We start from the raw sequence: 18,763 nt of genomic DNA, 5'->3' as shown, positions 1-18,763 counted from the left end.
AACTGATACATTTACGAATATTGTATATCGGATTTGTTAGCAATAATTAACAAAATAAATTATGAATTAATTTTATAAGTGCTCTACTTTAAGAAATTTGCATTAGACATGTAAAACGTATAAATTTTGTTAGATTTTTCTATTCTAACAATATAAAACATATAAATTTTTGTTATCTTCATTAAAATTATTAATTATTAATTATAAAATAATTAAAATTCCTCCGCGTCGCCGCTTGTAACTTAAAAAACAAATCAAAAATTTATAGTAGATTTAATATTAAAAAATTTATTGTTTAAATATAAACATATCTATATATCAAATTTTAAATTAATATTTTTCCTACATTATGAAATAAAAGAATGGATAGATGAATAATTGATGTAACTATTTATAAAATATCTTTTCTATCACACAGTATAAATTGCATAGAGACTGCTGGGACATCAATCAAATTTATTTTGTTTGCATTTTCTCTAATTGATAATTCTTGCTCGGTATCTAATCAGCAAAACCCTTGTGATAAAAAATGTTAAACATATTATTCATTTTAAAGATGCTCCTATAGTATCAGATAAATGCTCCAGATTGCATGTGACCTGATATAGCTTGCAACTCGGATTCCATTTAACTATTTGTATTTGTAGTAGGTTCAATTTTCATCTGCTCTAGAGGCAGAATCTCCTGCTCAATGTTCTCTATACTGACCGCGACCTGCTGCAATAAAAATAAAAGGTGTTACATTGATGTGTTGTCATCAATGTTACTGTGATATACAATAAACCTTGAAAAAAGCTACACACCTTCCTGGACTGTATCAGCAACATCATCTACTACACAATCTGATGAAAATGTATTGTCAGATTCACCATTAAGCGAGAAAGTTAGAGTACTATATGCTACTATGGAAGGTGAAAGTGAAACTCAAGTGTGTCAAATGTTTCAGAACAGCGAGTATCAAAAATGTTAGGAACATTTGTTGGTTTATCCTTCTGTTTACATGTTTTAGTAACACATGATGCCGAAGAACTGGTACTCCGTTGACAATCCTATGTACAAACCTACACATACAATGATCTAGGCAGGTACACACAGTTTCATAATTGAATGACATCATCAAGTTTTTCACGGCAGGAACTGACTTCTCTGTATACCAGGCTGTTTGGCAGGAGATTCTATCAAATCATGTTTAAACGGCTATTTTCTCCATAAAAAATAATTTTAAAAGGAATAAAAGTTACCTGGACGTCGAACATCCATTTGTTCCAAACCAGACACCAGCATTGGCGGAGCCAGGATGAAATGTATAAAGGGACACCATAACCCTGATCACATAGTTCAGCTGGGGGCACCTGTTAATAATACATGTGGGATCCACAAAAATATAGTTGTTTTTTTGAAAGTTGGAGGGGCACGAGCCCCCAGGTGCCCTAATGTGGCACCGCCACTGGACACCAGAATAGTAATGTCTGAATCCGGACGATTCCCTTTTGCAGAAACATCCTGAGAAATACTCATATTATTGGGAGAAGCATGACTTCCATGATATGTGTGACGGTTTAACAGACTAACAGTAGTAGCAGGCTTTATTCTATATCCTGTTAAAAAACAATATTGGTGTTGTCAGATAGATCTGTCCAGTAAGTAGTAAATTGTTAAAAGTACATAAATTGATTCACATTAAAAAAAAATTCACTACACCTGGAGAACAAATTCTCTACAGAAAACTAAATCAAAAATCTGTCAACTAAACTAATAATTCTAAAATGTGGGCATGGTTTTCCATTAGCACAATCTCTATATCTTATACCTAAACCTTTCAGTACACATTTGCAATATCCCATGCCAGCTGCAAGATTCTAAGAATCGACAAAACCACCAATTTTGGCAACTTTATTAGCCTAAAACCAGATAGATTAAGTATCAATAAACTTACCATTCTTCAATATGACAAAACATAGCACAACAGAAACAAAAGATAGATGCTCCTGAACCTCTGGCTCAAAAATTTCATCAGAACCTTACATTCTCAAAGATTCAATTTCATTTATTTACAACTTCCATCTGCTTTTTTAAAATAAGGAGCTTCCTAAATGAGGTTTTGAACACGAACATCAGGACCTGTCTCGATGAATCACAATTTATAATTATTTCTTTAAAAAAAATTGATAATTAATGAGTTCAGGAAAGATAAAGGGAAGAGTTTTCAAGAATATGGTAAATCTCTACCTTATACTCCGATGCCATTATCTGAAATTCTATACAGCTTCTATTGCTTGTTATTTCTGGTTTTCCTCAAACAATACACTTCGCATTAAGACTTCTCCGATATCCATCAATTTACTTTCTGAAGCCTCGGTTGCATTAACTCTTATTAGCAGGTCTTGCTCATTATATAATGTAGCACTCCTGAAAATAATAATAATGTTATACATATACAACGATTTTAACAATAAACCTCAACAGTCCATCGATCTAGTGGCACGGTAATGCATAAATAAAATGCAGCAATGCTAATGAATATACAAAACTGATAGGTCCAATATCAATCTATTGACATTGTTCAAGCTGAGGGATTCCAAATATTGGGGAAAAAACTAATATATATACTTCCGGTCAATATATCGTTACAAAATTCAAATATAAGTTATAAGGTTATATATCTCCTCATCTGATATAAACTTTATGCATGAATAACAATACTTTAGACTCAGATACGCTATACTCTTTGACTAAGAGAGGTACCTGCAAACATTTTATCTTTAGCTTTATACTCTGCTTGAGACGGTAGACCTTCCACGAGTTAATAAATCTAGTCTTTTCCATCATAGTCGTTTCCTTCAATATACATATTATAAAAAGATCACACAAATTATTAACAAATAACAAATTATAGTTATATTAGCCAACACTATAATGTTTGCGGATGATCCAAAAGTGGTGGTGTCAATTTTAAAAGGTGAGATAAAAATACTAAATTATTGGAACCAGATTTTTTGTCAAAACTTACATGCTAGACATGCATGTAATCTTGGCTCTCTCTTGTTTAAAATCTCGTCCTGCAGAGAAAATCACATAAGCTGTATGAAGGAATTTAAACACAATGAGTCGTAAAATCATCATTTTTATTTGCAACAATAGCCATTAGGTACACCTAATCTATTGTAAATAGAAAAAGGTTTTGCTAGCGGGGATTAGGAATATTCTATTGATACCAATTATCAATAATTAGACAAAACAACAACATTAAAAATTTACCGGTAAGAGATACAAAGGTAGTTTTTACTTGTGTGTGTGAAGTTTACACCAGTCACTATCTCAACTTTCTGCAAATCTCTGGTATATAAACACATAATGAATTTATGGACAACAGGTCATATTCACCTTAATACTAAGACTATTAGGAGAATAATAATAATAATAAAGGAATGTAAAAATGCACTGAATCCGGAAGGAGACCAATACCCTGGGTTTGTGCTGCTCGCTTGAATGCATCACTATGATTAACGGATTTGGAACATGTGCCATGTGCAATTCCAGAACCTAAAATTTCAATCAAATACGAAGAATGTCATAGCGAGGAAAGTTTAGTCAAAATGCTGTGTATGTGGTGCATATTGGTGTCCGTCTACACCTCACGTTCAAAGAGGACGTGATAATATAGGATGCGTACTTCATTTTCAAAGAGAACTGTAAAAAAAAAAAAGGAATGTCAAAATGCACTGAATCCAGTTCAACACACCAATATGAAAAATAATACCAGGTCAACACACCAAAGCTTATTTATTAACATCTCAACATATCCGCATGACTTACTCTCTTGGTTTTATCGAGGTCAAACTCCACAGACTTGATTCTCTCCAATGAATGCAGAAGCATTTGATCCTTCTCTCTAGGAATTTCAGCAGGTCTGTTCTTCAGTTTGTCAAGTATCTGCTCTACATTCTGGAGACGCTCCACGCAGGGATGGATGTAATCTTCTCCAGTGACAGCTTCTCCGTCGATAGGTGATTGCTCGTCACTCGTCAGGCTTTTCTACAATAACTCGTTATGGATGTACATTGGCCCTTCTTCCAGATTCAAAGTGCAAACTCCAGGAAAATCCGAACAGCCTGACAACAAAATTTAGTAATGTTTTTGCCACACGCCAGAGACTTCTTTTCACCACACTCTCCTGAATAGTGACCAGCCACTGAATAATCAAAGTACCTGAACCGCAAAATCAGTTATTACAGATAGATTTGTCAGATGATACACTGTGGTTAAATAGTTTGAACATATTTTAACTTAATGTTAGGCATAAATCATAATTAGATGGCATGGAAAGCATCTGGTCCCAATAGCAATCAAGTGAAAACTTATAATATAGCAAAACACCATTACAACACTACATATTACGGCTAGTACCTGGTGTCTTCGAATCAAGTGCAACACCACTACCAGTTACAGAGCTTGCTCTATTATATAAATGGATATCATCCGATGAACATGATTTCATGTTTATTTAAGCAGAATTGTATGTACAACAGTCAGAGAAACAGTTTTGTAGATAACATACCGCTGGTAAAATGTGCAGTATATGGATCATTGTTCTCAGTCAATTGAGTAACGTCAATCCCATACTCAGGACTGTTAGAAGAGCAAGACATATCCTGCATGTGACGTGTGTCCTTCGTCCTAAATCAATGAGTTATAAATCGATTGCAAGAGTAATATTATGATGACACAAACATCATAGAAGAAGAAGGTGAACTCACCATTACGTACTGAAGAAGGAGACAGAGTACCCAAAGAAACACGCTCACGACCTGTTTGTGATAAAACCAGAAGTTACAACAGCACATAAGTGGTGAGAACGCACAAACCGGCACAATACAAACGTTTCTGCTCCATTGAAGACAACAAACACAAAACAATGATAGACTCAAAATCAGCAGGGGGTGGAAGACAGACAGCAGTTTGAATCAGTTCTGAATGTGGATCGGAATGAGAAGATAGCCTCGTTCTCAGAAGATAGCCACACGGCACACGGTATTTAAAAAACATTCAGATTTAAATCAACTTGAATTGTTGGGACGAACATCAGAATTGTCTAGATAAATTTTAGAAAAAATCAATACAAACCAAGCTTTATTAAAGTGCAAGAAGAAAGTGTACATAACCGTGTGACACTAAGGCTATAATTTAGGACTGAATTAACCACCATCCCCAAAAAATGAAGTGCAAGAAGAAAGTGTACAATAATATATTAAAAGACAGGAGATGAATCATACACACCCGTGATTTTGTTTTCTAATGACTCCTGCACAATTCTGTATTTTCTCTTTTTCCCATTATCATGATCCTGCAAAAACTCACCATCTCCCCTCCAAATAGCTGCAAGCTTTGGATGAAATCAACAGAGGCGTAGACATAAACGTATTGCAGTGTTTGAAAGAAAGAAAACAGTGTGCGTATAAGCTTGAAAGCAGTTTAATCCGTTGAGAGGCTTTTGAAACGTGGGAGATTTGAAATGTGGAAAAGAGACAGGAAAAAAGAAACCGTGCATAGTTGTAGGATGTAACCGCCGGGTCGGGAAAAAAGGATCCATATACTTAACGGGTATTAGCAGGAATTTAGATTACTAGCTTTTTGCCCGTGCTTCGCACACGGAAATTGTTAAGGTTCCATTAATTTTTTATAATTTTAACTGGCTATCGATGATTGAGATAAAAAATATATCAGTAACAGATATCACATTTACAAATTACTTTTTGTAATAGCTATAAGATAATTAATTTTTAAACATATCTCATAATTAGAAATTACTTCTTATAATTAACCTGTAAATAATTAATTTCCAAATATGAAAAGCATATTACTCGAGGCATTATTATCTACACAGATCATAGGATAGAATAATGTGTAGTAAATAGTGAAAATATATTCCTCCGTTTTGAAATATAAGACGCTTCACTTTTTGGCACACACTTCTAAGTCAATTGACCGCTTAATTAAAATTATTATTTTTAATTATTTTTTCTGAATTATAATATTAATCATATATTTTTATTCGGAAAAATAAAATTTTAAAAATAATAAGTTTAACTATACATTCAAAGGTTTTCAAAATATGTGCCAAAAAGTCAAACGATTTATATTTCAAAATTTTTATTAATGAAATTTTTAAGGTGACAATTTCATTCACAATTTCATCGAATTTTAAATTAATAATAATTGATTTAGTGATGCTCTTCAAATATAAGAGTGAACAAATATATTTTGAAATCATAAAATGTTAATGTAGTATTTTTTTCATATATTAATGTTAATATCGAGTAAATTAGTGACAATGAATTGTAATAATTAAATTAATTAATACTTGATATAGTAATACCCTTCTAATATAAGAGTGAACAAATTTATTTTTGAAATTGAATTAATAATCAAAAATATTCTTGCCTTTTTTTTAAAAAAAAGATAAGCAGTAGATTTTATTGATAAAATTGTTAAGGTGGTAACCCTGTATTGAAGGGCTGAGCCCTACCAGTATACACCAGATTAAGCTAATCAAGCTTTCAGAATCCTGAATTTAAATACTTAAACATAAAACAAAAGATATATAACAACTTTAAACTAAAACTGAATAAACTGCAGAAGGTGAGGGGGTTGCGTCTTGCAGAACATACAACTTCCATTTAATCAATGTCTATGAAGACATTGTCTACAGCTCCCACCACTACCTGCTGGAGGCTCATATCTTGCCCGAAAGCTCAACCCCGACAGAGCATCAGGAAGCGTAGACGTAGTGAACCACCAGTAGAAACTTTCTCAAATGTTTCGCCTCCTGCTTTTCATTTGACAGCAAATGTTATCACCTGAGAGACCTATATACAGAAAATGATCATGTCTTTTATATTCAATCTGCAGAATAAACTATATGCGGTGACTTGGTTTATGTTTGTGTCTTGTATAGCATAATTATTTGTTTGGTGTGAAGTGTCAAAGAATGACAATAAAATGTTGCATAACTTTATGAGTTCATGAGTTCGGTCATCCGCGATTCTGATCATTCTGAGCAGCAAAAGCCTCTTACTTCAAGATGAATGAAGACTTCGTCAGTGCATTTGTGCAGTAATGATTTATGCTGTCTTGTTGGGGGCATGAGGTCTAAATCTTTGTAGCGTCTAAGAATCTTACTTGAGTCTAAATCTTCCACATATTTACAAAATCACATTATGCCATTAAACAACATTAAACCGCATTTCTTGACTGTGCATAAAAGAATCATGACTTATGTTAACAGAGGTAGCGTGGAATAACCTGAAAATTCAGCGCCCTGAATCTCCTTTCTCGAGCAATGAAGCCTAATCTGTAATTGCACTCTAAATTCCTAAACACGATAATGGATGAGTGCTAGGTAATTAACATTTTAAATATGTAAAATACCGATAAATAGGTTGATCAGAATATAAAACACTTGAAGGTGAGTTGCTGTCATAACTTGGCGATGACGACGAAACATTAGTATATGCATACGTGAAAGGAAAATTACTTGCTGATGGTGTTCTAATGCCCGAGGAACCTGTGAAACACACAATGCAGATGTCCAATAAGCAATTACATGGTAGGTACATTACATGCCTACAGCGAATGTCACAACAATACTGATGGCAAGTACATTTCATGTCTATACAGAAAACTCCACAACCAAAATGATCAACAACATAACTTGCATGAGATACTAATGAGCAAGAAAGCACGGGTATAAAACCTGTTATTCGAGATATCGTGTCATTGTTAAAAGCATTGTTCGAATAAAGCTTGCATTTGCCTTTGACAGCGAAGAAGCTACTGAAGGGAGGGTAGGAACCTGGGGTGCATTCAAATTAATGCTTAAAGAGAAATTGATAAAGAAAGAAGGGTGACCTTTGGAGCTTGCACAATTGACCTGTGGTTTTGAGGAGAAGTGAGGTGGGGTAAAAGGCAAAATTTCATGAGAATTCTTATAATTGAGTTAAACAAAAACTTAACAAAACTAAAATCCGCAAATGATTGGAATTTGCTACTTATATACAATGTGCAAAAATGATAATAAATGAAAGCCTAAAGCACATAAAGAGACGTTTCCACATTTTTTTAAATATTTATAACCAACACTATCTATAGCATTCTTATATATTTGTGCAAACTATCCTTGATACAGAGATTACTATTTAATTTTCATACTTTCTAAGAGCTATATTTACAAAGTATTCATTTCTAATAAATTTAGACTTCTACCATTTACGGTCGATCAATATAAAATAATTTATTAATATTATTTTTTTGTCACAATATACATTAATAATATTAAATAAATATAATAATCTAATATATATATATATTTATCTAATCTATTTGCTCATGTATGTAATTAAAATTTTATAATTTTGACAGCATTTTCTTGCTAATTCTTTGACTACATTCTTATACCAAAGTAACTAATCTTTTAACTGCATTTGTATACAACAAAAGGAGAGATTATTACACATGTATCATCAAAAATAAAAAACATCTGCTGAAATTAAACTATCAGGTTATCTGACCTCTTTTAAAAGACATCCATATTTTAATTGAAAATAAAAATTACTCCTTTTTCAAAAAAACATTAAAAAACGGGATCAAAGTTTTTTGTAATAGACAACGAAAATGAATAACTTGATCAGTAATGCAAATGGAACCAAGTATGCAATCCATAATTTAATAACTTGACTATGCAAGAAAGATACAATTCTACCACCAATGCATGTAATTTTACACATATGCAATGGGGTTATTTACTAAATGGGGTTATATGCAGTGGGGTTCTATGATATAAATGGGGTATATTAGAAACCTTGATTCGCAAAGACACTGGTAGGATTTTCTTTGATCTTAGTTGTTGCTCTTTGTTGAAATAGAGCTGTAAGCAAATGCGAGGTAGATTTCAATGATATCAACATGCCACAGAATAAAATATTCTGCAGAGGTATAATGCTGCAATCCGAGATAAATGTGAATTTTAACCATTCTTGCAAAAATCCATATATTTCGTTTAGAAAATTTCAAGAAAAACAAAGGATGAACAAATCAAAACCTGGAAGGACCTCCATGGCCTGCCTCTTCGGAGGTGGCAAAACATATTTGTTTGTTGTGTCTTTCAAAACCGTATCTGCAATAAGATACACAGGAGTACATCGAAAACCACACAACAAATATCTTTCGACTTGCTAAGTATTTAAATTGGATTTGAATGTGACAAATAACAGATGGGATATAATTACAATACAACAAAGGAGAACAGAAAATCTAAACACATAAGTAATTTAGGGGATAGAACAAAGAAAAATTCACCGTGACCATGCGTTGGGCGACTCTAAGTTGGTGCTTGGATTGCCAAACAGTTTTCTCCTGTCAAACCTTCAAAGTAAACGGATAATTTACATGATGTAAAGCCCAAGAACAAACATCCAATATTTTACGAAAACATAACATAAAGCATAGTTACCATTCAATCTCGAGGAGCGGTGTCAAATATTTGCTTGGTATTACCATTGGAATCAGCTGCTTGAAATTGGCATTCACACCAAGAGGATTAATTTATAAACATCAGACTCATTTTTGAGTCTATATTCACAGCACCTGAATTTAAATTGCCTTTAAAATGATAGTATAGCCTTTAACAATCGTGTATAATAGCAGGCCTTTGCTCTGACCCGTAAAATCACTTATAATAAAATCATTATCTGAAATTGGAATATTCCCTAAAATAACTATCATCCTTACTTTGAATGCGGAAGTCATCTTCTTCATTGGTGCATTTTATCAAACACTTGATGTAATAGTACTGGAAAACAGATTCAACAACATTCCAAGGTGTAGTGATCCGTGGATAAGGAACCCGCTAATTACGACCTGAGGCAGAGCAAGAATAAGATGCAAAGCACACACAGCAACAGTTCCAACGAAGGAAGGACAAAGCAGGCTTACCGGTATCGCCGGAAGAAGGAGATGACGGTCTTCGGGGAATGGATGCATTACTTGCAAATCCCAAAAATGGCTAAAGACGGAAGACAAACAACAAATCGGAAAGCGGATTCATCGACAATGAATGTCTGAAAACATACCGGACATGTCGTGTGCAGCCTCGATGTGCTCTGTGACTGATCAGAGAAGGAAGAAAAACGTGCTGCAACTACGCCACAGATGGTACGCCTGAGATCACGTCTCAAAAATATCAGTAATGATTTTTGAGAAGTATATTATAGGTTGTTCTTGGGAAGAAGAAAGTAGATGACGGATTGTTATTGGAGAGAAGATCAATGAGCATCAGATGCATCCATGAAAATTGGTTATTCTGGGACGAAAACAGAAGATGGTTCAAGCAGAAGTCCACGGTGAAGAATTTGAAGCGAAGAATTTGAATTGATGTTGGTGAGATAATGGAAGCTAAATTGGTGGGAGTGATGGGAGGAAGTTGTTACAAAGTGATGCTTGTATATGGGTTAACGTGGTTAAAATTGCCAAAGATTTGATTAAAAAACGGGCATGACCCATTTCACAGGAATGTAGGTAGAAAAGTAACTGTCGGGTCGGTTTATATCCATATGCTAAATGGGCATTAGCAGGAATTTAGAATATATTGATATTGATAATAATATTAAATTCTTTTCTTTTTTGAAAATAATAACATTAAATTCTTAAAATGCTCGTCCTTATCCAAAACCCTTCACCGAGTGTATAGAAATTTTAGCTCCACCCAGGCGTGGGTATAGATGTCGGAGAATGAACCGGTTATAGCGGGTAACCTTAATTCTTGTCCTACCCTCACAATCAACTCTACTCACAGCTCGGTGACTGACAGCCAAGTCTTAGTGGCTAGTCATCCGCAGTTAAAACTTAAAAAAGTACTGTACTTTTGACTTGTTAACTAGACAGTCTAGATTCACCGCGCTCTGAACTCGGATCATGCATCAAGTAAGGCTAGAGTCTACTCGCTACCGGCTGAACCGGTCATAAAGATAATTTTTTATTTTTAAGAAATCCACACAATATTACGGCAAGAACAATGTTATTGTGAGCTTCACATATGTACATGTCTTGATTGTGTGTATGTTGTGAAGAGATTGCTTGGCAATTTTGATATGCTCTAATGATGAACCCATTTTGAGCAGTTCTTGAAATTGGTGTTTGATTATCAAGATCTTTATCATCATCATCAGTGGTTTTAATGGAAGCAAGAGGTGGATTAGTGGCTGGATCACACAATAGAAATCAGTTGGTTCGAATTCGCCATGATTCTGATTCTGGGGTGACTCTCTCTCTCCCCCCCCCCCCCCTCTCTCCCCCTTTCTCCCTCTATCTCTCTCTCTCCGTGTGTGTGTGCGTGTGTAAATTATAGATTGGTGCTTATTTATGTATGATTGGATTTGCATGTGAATCTGTTTGTATAGTTATTTAAAGTACTTGATAGGTCTGAAGTATAATTCAGGACTTTTGTTGTTTTGGCAAATTTGTAAGATGGGTACTTGAAATTTTAAAGCTTCTCTAGATAGTATTTGGGTATTAGAGTGGATCTCTCTATCTCAATAATTGAATTAGGAAAAACAGAATCTGTCTAGCTCAAAGAACTGGTTCTTGTTTAAGTGGGATACGGCCATTGAATTGATCTTCGAAAATTGTTGGATTTTTTTTTCCTTTGATGAATACTGCGTGTTTGATAAGATTAGAATTGAATTGATTTGAATTTCCAGCAGATCTTCTTCTTATATGGAAATCTGGTGCCAAGTTCTAAATATCTAAAGTTAGTTGAAATGCTATGTATGTTAGATAAAGCTGGATTTAAAGATGAATTCTTTTGAGCTTAAAGCTTATACTAATAATGATATATTTCCTTATTTTACCCGTTACTAAAATAAAGTTGGAATCTTTATTGTTAATGTCCAACATAGAATCATGTTACATCTTAAATATGTTAAAGTTTTAGATATATTCACGTAGTAGCAAAGTTGAGAGTAGCACTTTTGGTTACGGTGTTTTCAATCAGTTCTCTGTCTGAATTGCAGCCCAAGCCCCTAAAGGATTTGAATGGCAAGCTCTGTCAGATCTGCGGCGATGATGTCGGGCTTTCAGCTGCAGGTGATCCGTTTGTTGCCTGTAATGAGTGTGCCTTTCCAGTTTGCAGGCCTTGCTATGAGTATGAGAGGCGAGAAGGAAATCAGTCTTGCCCTCAGTGCAAGACTAGGTATAAGAGACTGAAAGGTTAACTTCTTCTCAGTACATGTGTTTTCAGATGGTTCATTACCTCATGTATGCATTGTTGATTTTAAGTAACAATTATACAAGCTTATATAATCAGGTTGTCCAAGAGTTGATGGTGACGAAGACGAGGATGATGTTGATGACTTGGATAATGAGTTTAATTATACAGAAGGAAATACCCAAGCGAGGGGAAAATGGCAAGGAGATGATATTGACCTTTCTTCATCATCTAGGCATGAATCTCATCCACCCATTCCCCTTCTAACCAACGGACAATCAGTAAGTGTAACACTAATCTAATGCACTCAAGTCGTCACACTATTCATTATCTGTCAGTTCTCTGAACCATATGGGTTTTTTATTTGATTATTAAGAAACAATGTGATGGTTTTGATGTCTTCTTCACATACCAGCATATTACTTTCTGGTGATATGGCTGTGTACCTCACCATGTACATATTTCTAGTTGCGTCTTTTCAGGTTCCTAAGTTGACATCTCTTTATTTGTGATTCCTAAAGTGTCCCTAACTGCTTCTATACATTGCACGTAAGTTGATATAGTCACTTTGCAAACTAACTCAACCAAGATTGTCTGTGGTTCCCCAGTGTTTTTCTTATAATTGCTTTGTTATTCGACAAGTTATGAGTTAACCCCCCGCCCCCCTCTCCAACCTGAACACACAAACAATGCATAGTACTTAATGTAGTCACTTTGCAAACCAACTCAAGTAAGATTGCTTGTTATCCCCTGATGTTTTTCTTATCAGTATTTGAATATTTGGTTATCTAGCAATTTACGAGACCAATACTGGATGTACATCCTCCCCCCCCCCCCCCCCTCGTCTACATGTGCTTGTTGACTGATTATTTCATTTCGTTATCATTCTTCTTCCCAAAATTGGAACATTCATACCGTTACATGCTGTAATGCATTAGGAAAACTCTCTCCCGCAGTTTACTATTTTATATAGTTGTCATTCTTACACATCGAAGTTTCAGGTATCTGGTGATATTCGTAGTGCTACACCTGACACCCAATCTATACGGAGTACATCTGGTCCTCTGGGACCCAGTGACAAACATGTCCATTCACTTCCATACATTGATCCAAGGCTTCCCGGTACTAAATAGTTTGATTACGAAAAATCATATCAATTGCTTTCATTTCATCTTAATTTTGTTTCTTCACTGGTTGGTCAAGTCATACACAATTGTTTAAGCCAGTTTCCTGAGGTTGAACTTATGTCCTGTCTGGGAACTTAGATTTCATTTCAAAATCTGGATTTGCCGATTTGTTAAACTTACATGTTTGGATAACTAAAGAAGTTTGGACTTGGATTTGAGTTGAAATCCGAGGCATTCAAATATTAGTATAAATATTCGAATTTGAATTGATAACTCGAATCATGTCATTTAAAATCCATAATTTAAAATGAAATACATGTTTCCACTTATTAATTATGCTTTCCAGTATATGTATGTATATTTGTGTTAATAGAGTCATGTATGTGTAGTTCCTGTTAGAATTGTGGACCCCTCCAAGGACTTGAATTCATATGGTCTCGGTAATGTTGACTGGAAGGAGAGAGTAGAAGGTTGGAAATTGAAACATGAGAAAAATATAACTCAGGTGACAAACAGATACACTGAAGGCAAAGGAGGGGATATCGAAGGCACAGGATCAAATGGAGAAGAGTTGCAAATGTGAGTATTTATATTTCTAAATGTTCCGCAAACTCTGTTTAATAAATAAATTAAAGAAAATTACTTTTTTAATATGGACTTGGTCTAGAGATTTTTCACCAAAAAATTGATAAACTGTTTGAATCGCAGGGTTGATGATGCTCGCCAACCCATGAGCCGTATAGTGCCCATCTCTTCTTCACACCTCACTCCTTACCGTGTTGTAATCATACTGCGGTTAATTATTTTGGGTTTCTTCTTGCAATATCGTGTTACTCATCCCGTGAGTGATGCATATCCCTTGTGGCTTGTGTCTGTTATTTGTGAGATTTGGTTTGCGGTATCCTGGCTCCTGGATCAGTTTCCAAAATGGTATCCCATTAATCGTGAGACGTACCTTGACAGACTTGCAATAAGGTTAGTTGGCTTTTCCTACTGTGAAATGCCCCTCACGCGTTGACTTTTCATCACAATTAGTCACTCAGATTTTCTGGTGCCTTGTGATCTCCTTGAATTGGTATCAGTGTCACTATTAATATTTTGCTTGTTCTTTACAGATATGACAGGGATGGAGAGCCTTCCCAGCTGGCGCCTATAGATGTATTTGTCAGTACAGTGGATCCCCTGAAAGAGCCTCCTCTAGTTACTGCTAACACAGTGTTGTCCATTCTTTCCGTTGATTACCCAGTAGACAAAGTCTCATGTTATGTGTCTGATGATGGTTCAGCAATGTTAACCTTCGAATCTTTATCTGAGACAGCTGAATTTGCAAGAAAGTGGGTGCCATTCTGCAAGAAGCACCTAATTGAGCCCAGAGCTCCCGAATTCTATTTTGCTCAGAAGATAGACTACTTGAAGGACAAAATACAACCTTCATTTGTGAAAGAGCGCAGGGCGATGAAGGTAGGCTAATTGTGTTGCTTTTACATAGTGGCTTTTGTTTTGTGTGTGTTCCAAGAGTTAATTCCATGTTAATATAAGGATATTACTCTCCTAAACCTCCCAAATGACTAACTGGATATCTAGTGCCACACTGTATCTAGTGAATAGTTTAACATCATGCCATCCTTGGTATTGTGTTAAAAGATTCTTGGTGAATAATGAGCTGCTTTTTCTTTTACTGATGTTCAAACAGCTATATGACATAACATCTATTGCAATACACAACATGATAGCAAACTGAACCTAATACTATAGTGGAGTAGCAGTATGTCCTTATCTGGTTCATCTGGGGCATCATTTTAAAAATTGTTCAGGTTTGTCCTATCTGGTTGAGTGAATTGGTCTGGCCTCGAGGATTTTACCAATCCAAGTACTAAAATGTTGTGCTCTTATTTGAATCTCTTGAAGCTATTTATGCGCAGAGTACAATATGTCTGGTATATTGGCGGGGACTGGCGAGTCTTTATTTTGCACAACCTTTAATACCTCGGCCTTTTGTTATTATAAAAACATGGATTTTTGTTTTCTTAAATTGTCAACCTATAACAGAAATATTATCTGCAGAGAGAATATGAAGAGTTCAAAGTGCGAATCAATGCACTTGTTGCTAAAGCACAAAAAATGCCTGAAGAAGGCTGGACAATGCAAGATGGAACTCCATGGCCTGGAAACAATCCTAGGGATCATCCTGGGATGATCCAGGTATCTTCATGGTCCTTAATGTAATACAATATATTTTCTTTCCTTTGTGAAGACTGCCGCACAACATTTTTTATTTGATGGGTAGGTTTTTTTGGGGCATAGTGGTGGCCTGGATACAGATGGCAATGAACTTCCGCGACTGGTATATGTTTCTCGTGAGAAGCGTCCAGGATTCCAACATCATAAGAAAGCTGGAGCAATGAATGCCTTGGTTTGTCTTCTATTTAGTTCATCATGTTTTCTTTCATAAAAATCCAATTGTTTCATAGTGTACTGATTTCCATGCATGTTTATCAATCTAGCGTAATAAGCAAATATCTTCGTGACTGAGACACTGGGACCGTTGAATTTGATAGTATTTAGTGCATCAAAATAACTAATAGTGCTCCCACTATTTTAACATTATATATATGAGCTTCTTTTGGCATGAGCGCCTCTAAATGTTGTGATCAGCAGCATTGCCTTGTATCATCTCTTAGAAATAAAGGTTCCTTGGGTAATATGTTTGCACATTCTGAAATAAATAGAGATGTGAAGTGTGGACATGTATAGAAGATGATTTTCTTCTCTTATTAATTCCTTTATTAATTGCCCACTGCAGATTCGAGTTTCAGCTGTCCTTACAAATGGAGCATATCTTTTAAACGTTGATTGTGATCATTACTTCAATAACAGTAAAGCTCTTAAAGAGGCCATGTGTTTCATGATGGATCCAGCTTATGGAAAGAAAACCTGCTATGTACAATTTCCCCAGAGGTTTGATGGGATTGACTTGCACGATCGATATGCTAATCGCAATATTGTGTTCTTTGATGTAGGCTTTCTTATAACATTTACATACCTAGTATGCCCATTCTTTTACTATAATATGTACTGATTTCTTGATAATAATGTGATGTGTTTAGATTAACTTGAAAGGGCTGGACGGTATCCAAGGTCCAGTTTATGTGGGAACCGGATGTTGTTTTAATAGGCAAGCTCTGTATGGGTATGATCCGGTCTTAACAGAGGCTGATTTAGAACCAAATATTATCATTAAGAGTTGTTGTGGCTCGAGAAAAAAAGAAAGGCAAGCAAACAAGAAGTATGTTGACAAGAAGAGGGCAGCAAAAAGAACTGAATCCAATATCCCGATCTTTAATATGGAGGATATTGATGAGGGTGTTGAAGGTTCGTCTTCAATTATGTTTTTCTTTTTAAAATTTATTATATATGTTTTATGCTGGGAAGTTTAAAGAACGGTGGTTTGAACAAAAAAAAAAAAAAAATTGTACTTTATATTAGTTTTTGACCTCTGATGATGGTGATATGTTACATTTTTGAACTTGCAGGATATGATGAGGAGAAATCACTTCTTATGTCTCAAAAGAATTTGGAAAAAAGATTTGGTCAATCTCCAGTTTTCATTGCAGCTACCTTTATGGAGCAAGGGGGTATTCCACCGACAACAAATCCAGCAAATTTATTGAAAGAAGCAATTCATGTTATTAGCTGTGGATATGAGGACAAATCTGAGTGGGGCAAAGAGGTAATCTTTCATAGTTGTGAAATTCTGATATATGTGATGGTAAAGGCAATATGCACAGTTTAATGTTAATGATGGGTTACTTTTTCTTTTCAAGTACAGATTGGATGGATATATGGTTCTGTGACGGAAGATATTTTGACCGGGTTCAAGATGCATGCTCGAGGGTGGATCTCAGTATACTGTGTGCCTCCTCGACCAGCTTTCAAGGGTTCTGCTCCCATTAATCTTTCTGATCGTCTTAACCAGGTTCTTAGGTGGGCACTAGGTTCCATTGAAATTCTACTGAGCAGGCATTGCCCCATATGGTACGGGTATAATGGAAAGTTGAGGCCTTTGGAGCGACTAGCATACATTAATACCATCATCTATCCGATTACTTCTATCCCACTTATTGCTTACTGTATACTTCCAGCTATCTGCCTTCTCACTGATAAATTCATCATTCCTGAGGTATGCGACTAGTTGAATTCTTTTGAGTATAGGTCATCTCTGATATAAAACTAATATGAATAGCTGGGCACAGAAAAAACATGCATTTTCTTTCTGGTAATGAATAAATTTTTAGTTTCTTATTTTACAATGGTGCATCTTATGTCTGGTGAAATGTCTAAATGTCATGTCGTAAGAAGGTTTTGGGTAGCACCTAAATTACATCTTCAAACTCGACTAAGTATATACTTTAGATTGTCAAAAAAAGAAAGTATATACTTTAGAATTTAATACATTTAACCAAATACTTATATCTAATGCTTAAAGCAACTTCCTTGCAGATAAGCAACTTTGCTAGTATGTGGTTTATTCTTCTTTTCTTGTCCATTGCTGCAACTGGAGTACTTGAACTTAGGTGGAGCGGTGTAACTATTGAGGACTGGTGGAGAAACGAACAATTTTGGGTCATCGGTGGTACCTCTGCTCATCTTTTTGCCGTCTTCCAAGGGCTTTTGAAAGTGCTTGCAGGAATTGATACCAACTTTACCGTTACTTCAAAAGCATCTGATGAAGATGGGGATTTTGCTGAGCTTTATATATTCAAATGGACAGCTCTGCTGATACCTCCAACCACAGTACTTATATTCAACCTAGTTGGTATAGTTGCCGGTGTTTCATATGCAGTTAACAGCGGATATCAATCTTGGGGGCCCCTTTTCGGCAAACTGTTCTTTGCCTTTTGGGTCATTGTCCATTTATACCCCTTCCTGAAGGGTTTGTTGGGTCGGCAAAACCGTACGCCTACCATTGTCATTGTCTGGTCTATTCTCCTTGCTTCCATTTTCTCCCTGCTATGGGTTCGGATTGACCCATTCACGTCTGATCCCACAAAAGCTTCGACAAGTGGTCAACAATGTGGCATTGATTGCTAAGTCACTTTGTCAAGTTAAACTTCCACCAGTGTAAATAGGATCTAATATATTACATATGGTTACAAGTCAGATTGTGCTTTTGCTGCTGCTTTTTTTCAAAGAAATGTGGACTGCAGACGCAAATCGACAGTTTGTTATAATATGTGCTCACTTTTATCTTTATATATCACAGGTGCTAGATAGTTTTGTTGTTATGCATGTTTTAATGCTTTTGTTTTGTGATCTATTATCATGTATGGATTCCAATTTCAGCAATTTTCCCAAGTGAGATCTATTGTTTGTGTTG

General features: G+C 35.3%; 2 protein-coding genes and 1 long non-coding RNA gene across 38 annotated transcripts; 1 reads left to right on the top strand and 2 right to left on the bottom strand.

The window, feature by feature from the left end:
• Positions 1-446: 446 nt before the first annotated feature.
• Positions 447-5,615, bottom strand: LOC135150660 (uncharacterized). Of its 9 annotated transcripts, none has more exons than XR_010288887.1 (12): positions 5,278-5,615; positions 4,758-4,808; positions 4,559-4,677; positions 4,408-4,457; positions 3,817-4,209; positions 3,466-3,690; positions 3,011-3,059; positions 2,746-2,838; positions 2,230-2,409; positions 1,242-1,598; positions 804-842; positions 447-717 (listed from the first exon to the last, which is right to left on the bottom strand). It is a non-coding gene; the product is annotated as an uncharacterized LOC135150660 (long non-coding RNA). The 9 variants fall into 9 exon arrangements; XR_010288894.1 differs by lacking the exon at positions 4,408-4,457 and adding an exon at positions 3,259-3,336; XR_010288889.1 differs by lacking the exon at positions 4,408-4,457 and adding an exon at positions 1,937-2,121.
• A 925-nt stretch (positions 5,616-6,540) lies between these two features.
• LOC108208788 (uncharacterized) lies at positions 6,541-10,528 on the bottom strand. 28 transcript variants are annotated; one of them, XM_064087448.1, is made up of 10 exons: positions 9,991-10,528; positions 9,787-9,915; positions 9,509-9,564; positions 9,355-9,420; positions 9,098-9,172; positions 8,858-8,997; positions 7,484-7,564; positions 7,303-7,372; positions 7,012-7,074; positions 6,541-6,866 (listed from the first exon to the last, which is right to left on the bottom strand). In XM_064087448.1, the coding sequence occupies exons 2-8, from the start codon at positions 9,811-9,813 to the stop codon at positions 7,365-7,367; spliced, it is 453 nt and encodes a 150-aa protein (XP_063943518.1). In that variant the 5' UTR covers positions 9,814-9,915; positions 9,991-10,528; the 3' UTR covers positions 6,541-6,866; positions 7,012-7,074; positions 7,303-7,364. The 28 variants fall into 28 exon arrangements, with proteins under 28 accessions (XP_063943518.1, XP_063943526.1, XP_063943528.1 ...); XM_064087456.1 differs by adding an exon at positions 7,754-7,930 and having other exon boundaries at positions 6,541-7,185; positions 7,535-7,564; positions 9,991-10,526; XM_064087458.1 differs by adding an exon at positions 7,754-7,930 and having other exon boundaries at positions 6,541-7,074; positions 7,535-7,564; positions 9,991-10,526.
• Positions 10,529-10,968: 440 nt separating this feature from the next.
• Positions 10,969-18,671, top strand: LOC108208784 (cellulose synthase A catalytic subunit 1 [UDP-forming]). Its single transcript, XM_017379309.2, has 14 exons — positions 10,969-11,311; positions 12,066-12,261; positions 12,359-12,540; positions 13,261-13,381; positions 13,776-13,965; positions 14,095-14,361; positions 14,502-14,847; positions 15,451-15,588; positions 15,674-15,799; positions 16,190-16,402; positions 16,494-16,758; positions 16,920-17,116; positions 17,216-17,566; positions 17,887-18,671. Exons 1-14 carry the CDS (start codon positions 11,231-11,233, stop codon positions 18,475-18,477), a joined length of 3,264 nt encoding a protein of 1,087 aa, XP_017234798.1. The 5' UTR covers positions 10,969-11,230; the 3' UTR covers positions 18,478-18,671.
• The last annotated feature ends 92 nt before the right edge of the window (positions 18,672-18,763 follow it).

The sequence above is a fragment of the Daucus carota genome, chromosome 2 (genome assembly GCF_001625215.2).
Source record: "Daucus carota subsp. sativus chromosome 2, DH1 v3.0, whole genome shotgun sequence".
In the NCBI taxonomy this organism is placed as follows: Eukaryota; Viridiplantae; Streptophyta; class Magnoliopsida; order Apiales; family Apiaceae; genus Daucus; species Daucus carota.
This window is presented reverse-complemented; position numbering and strand designations above follow the sequence as displayed.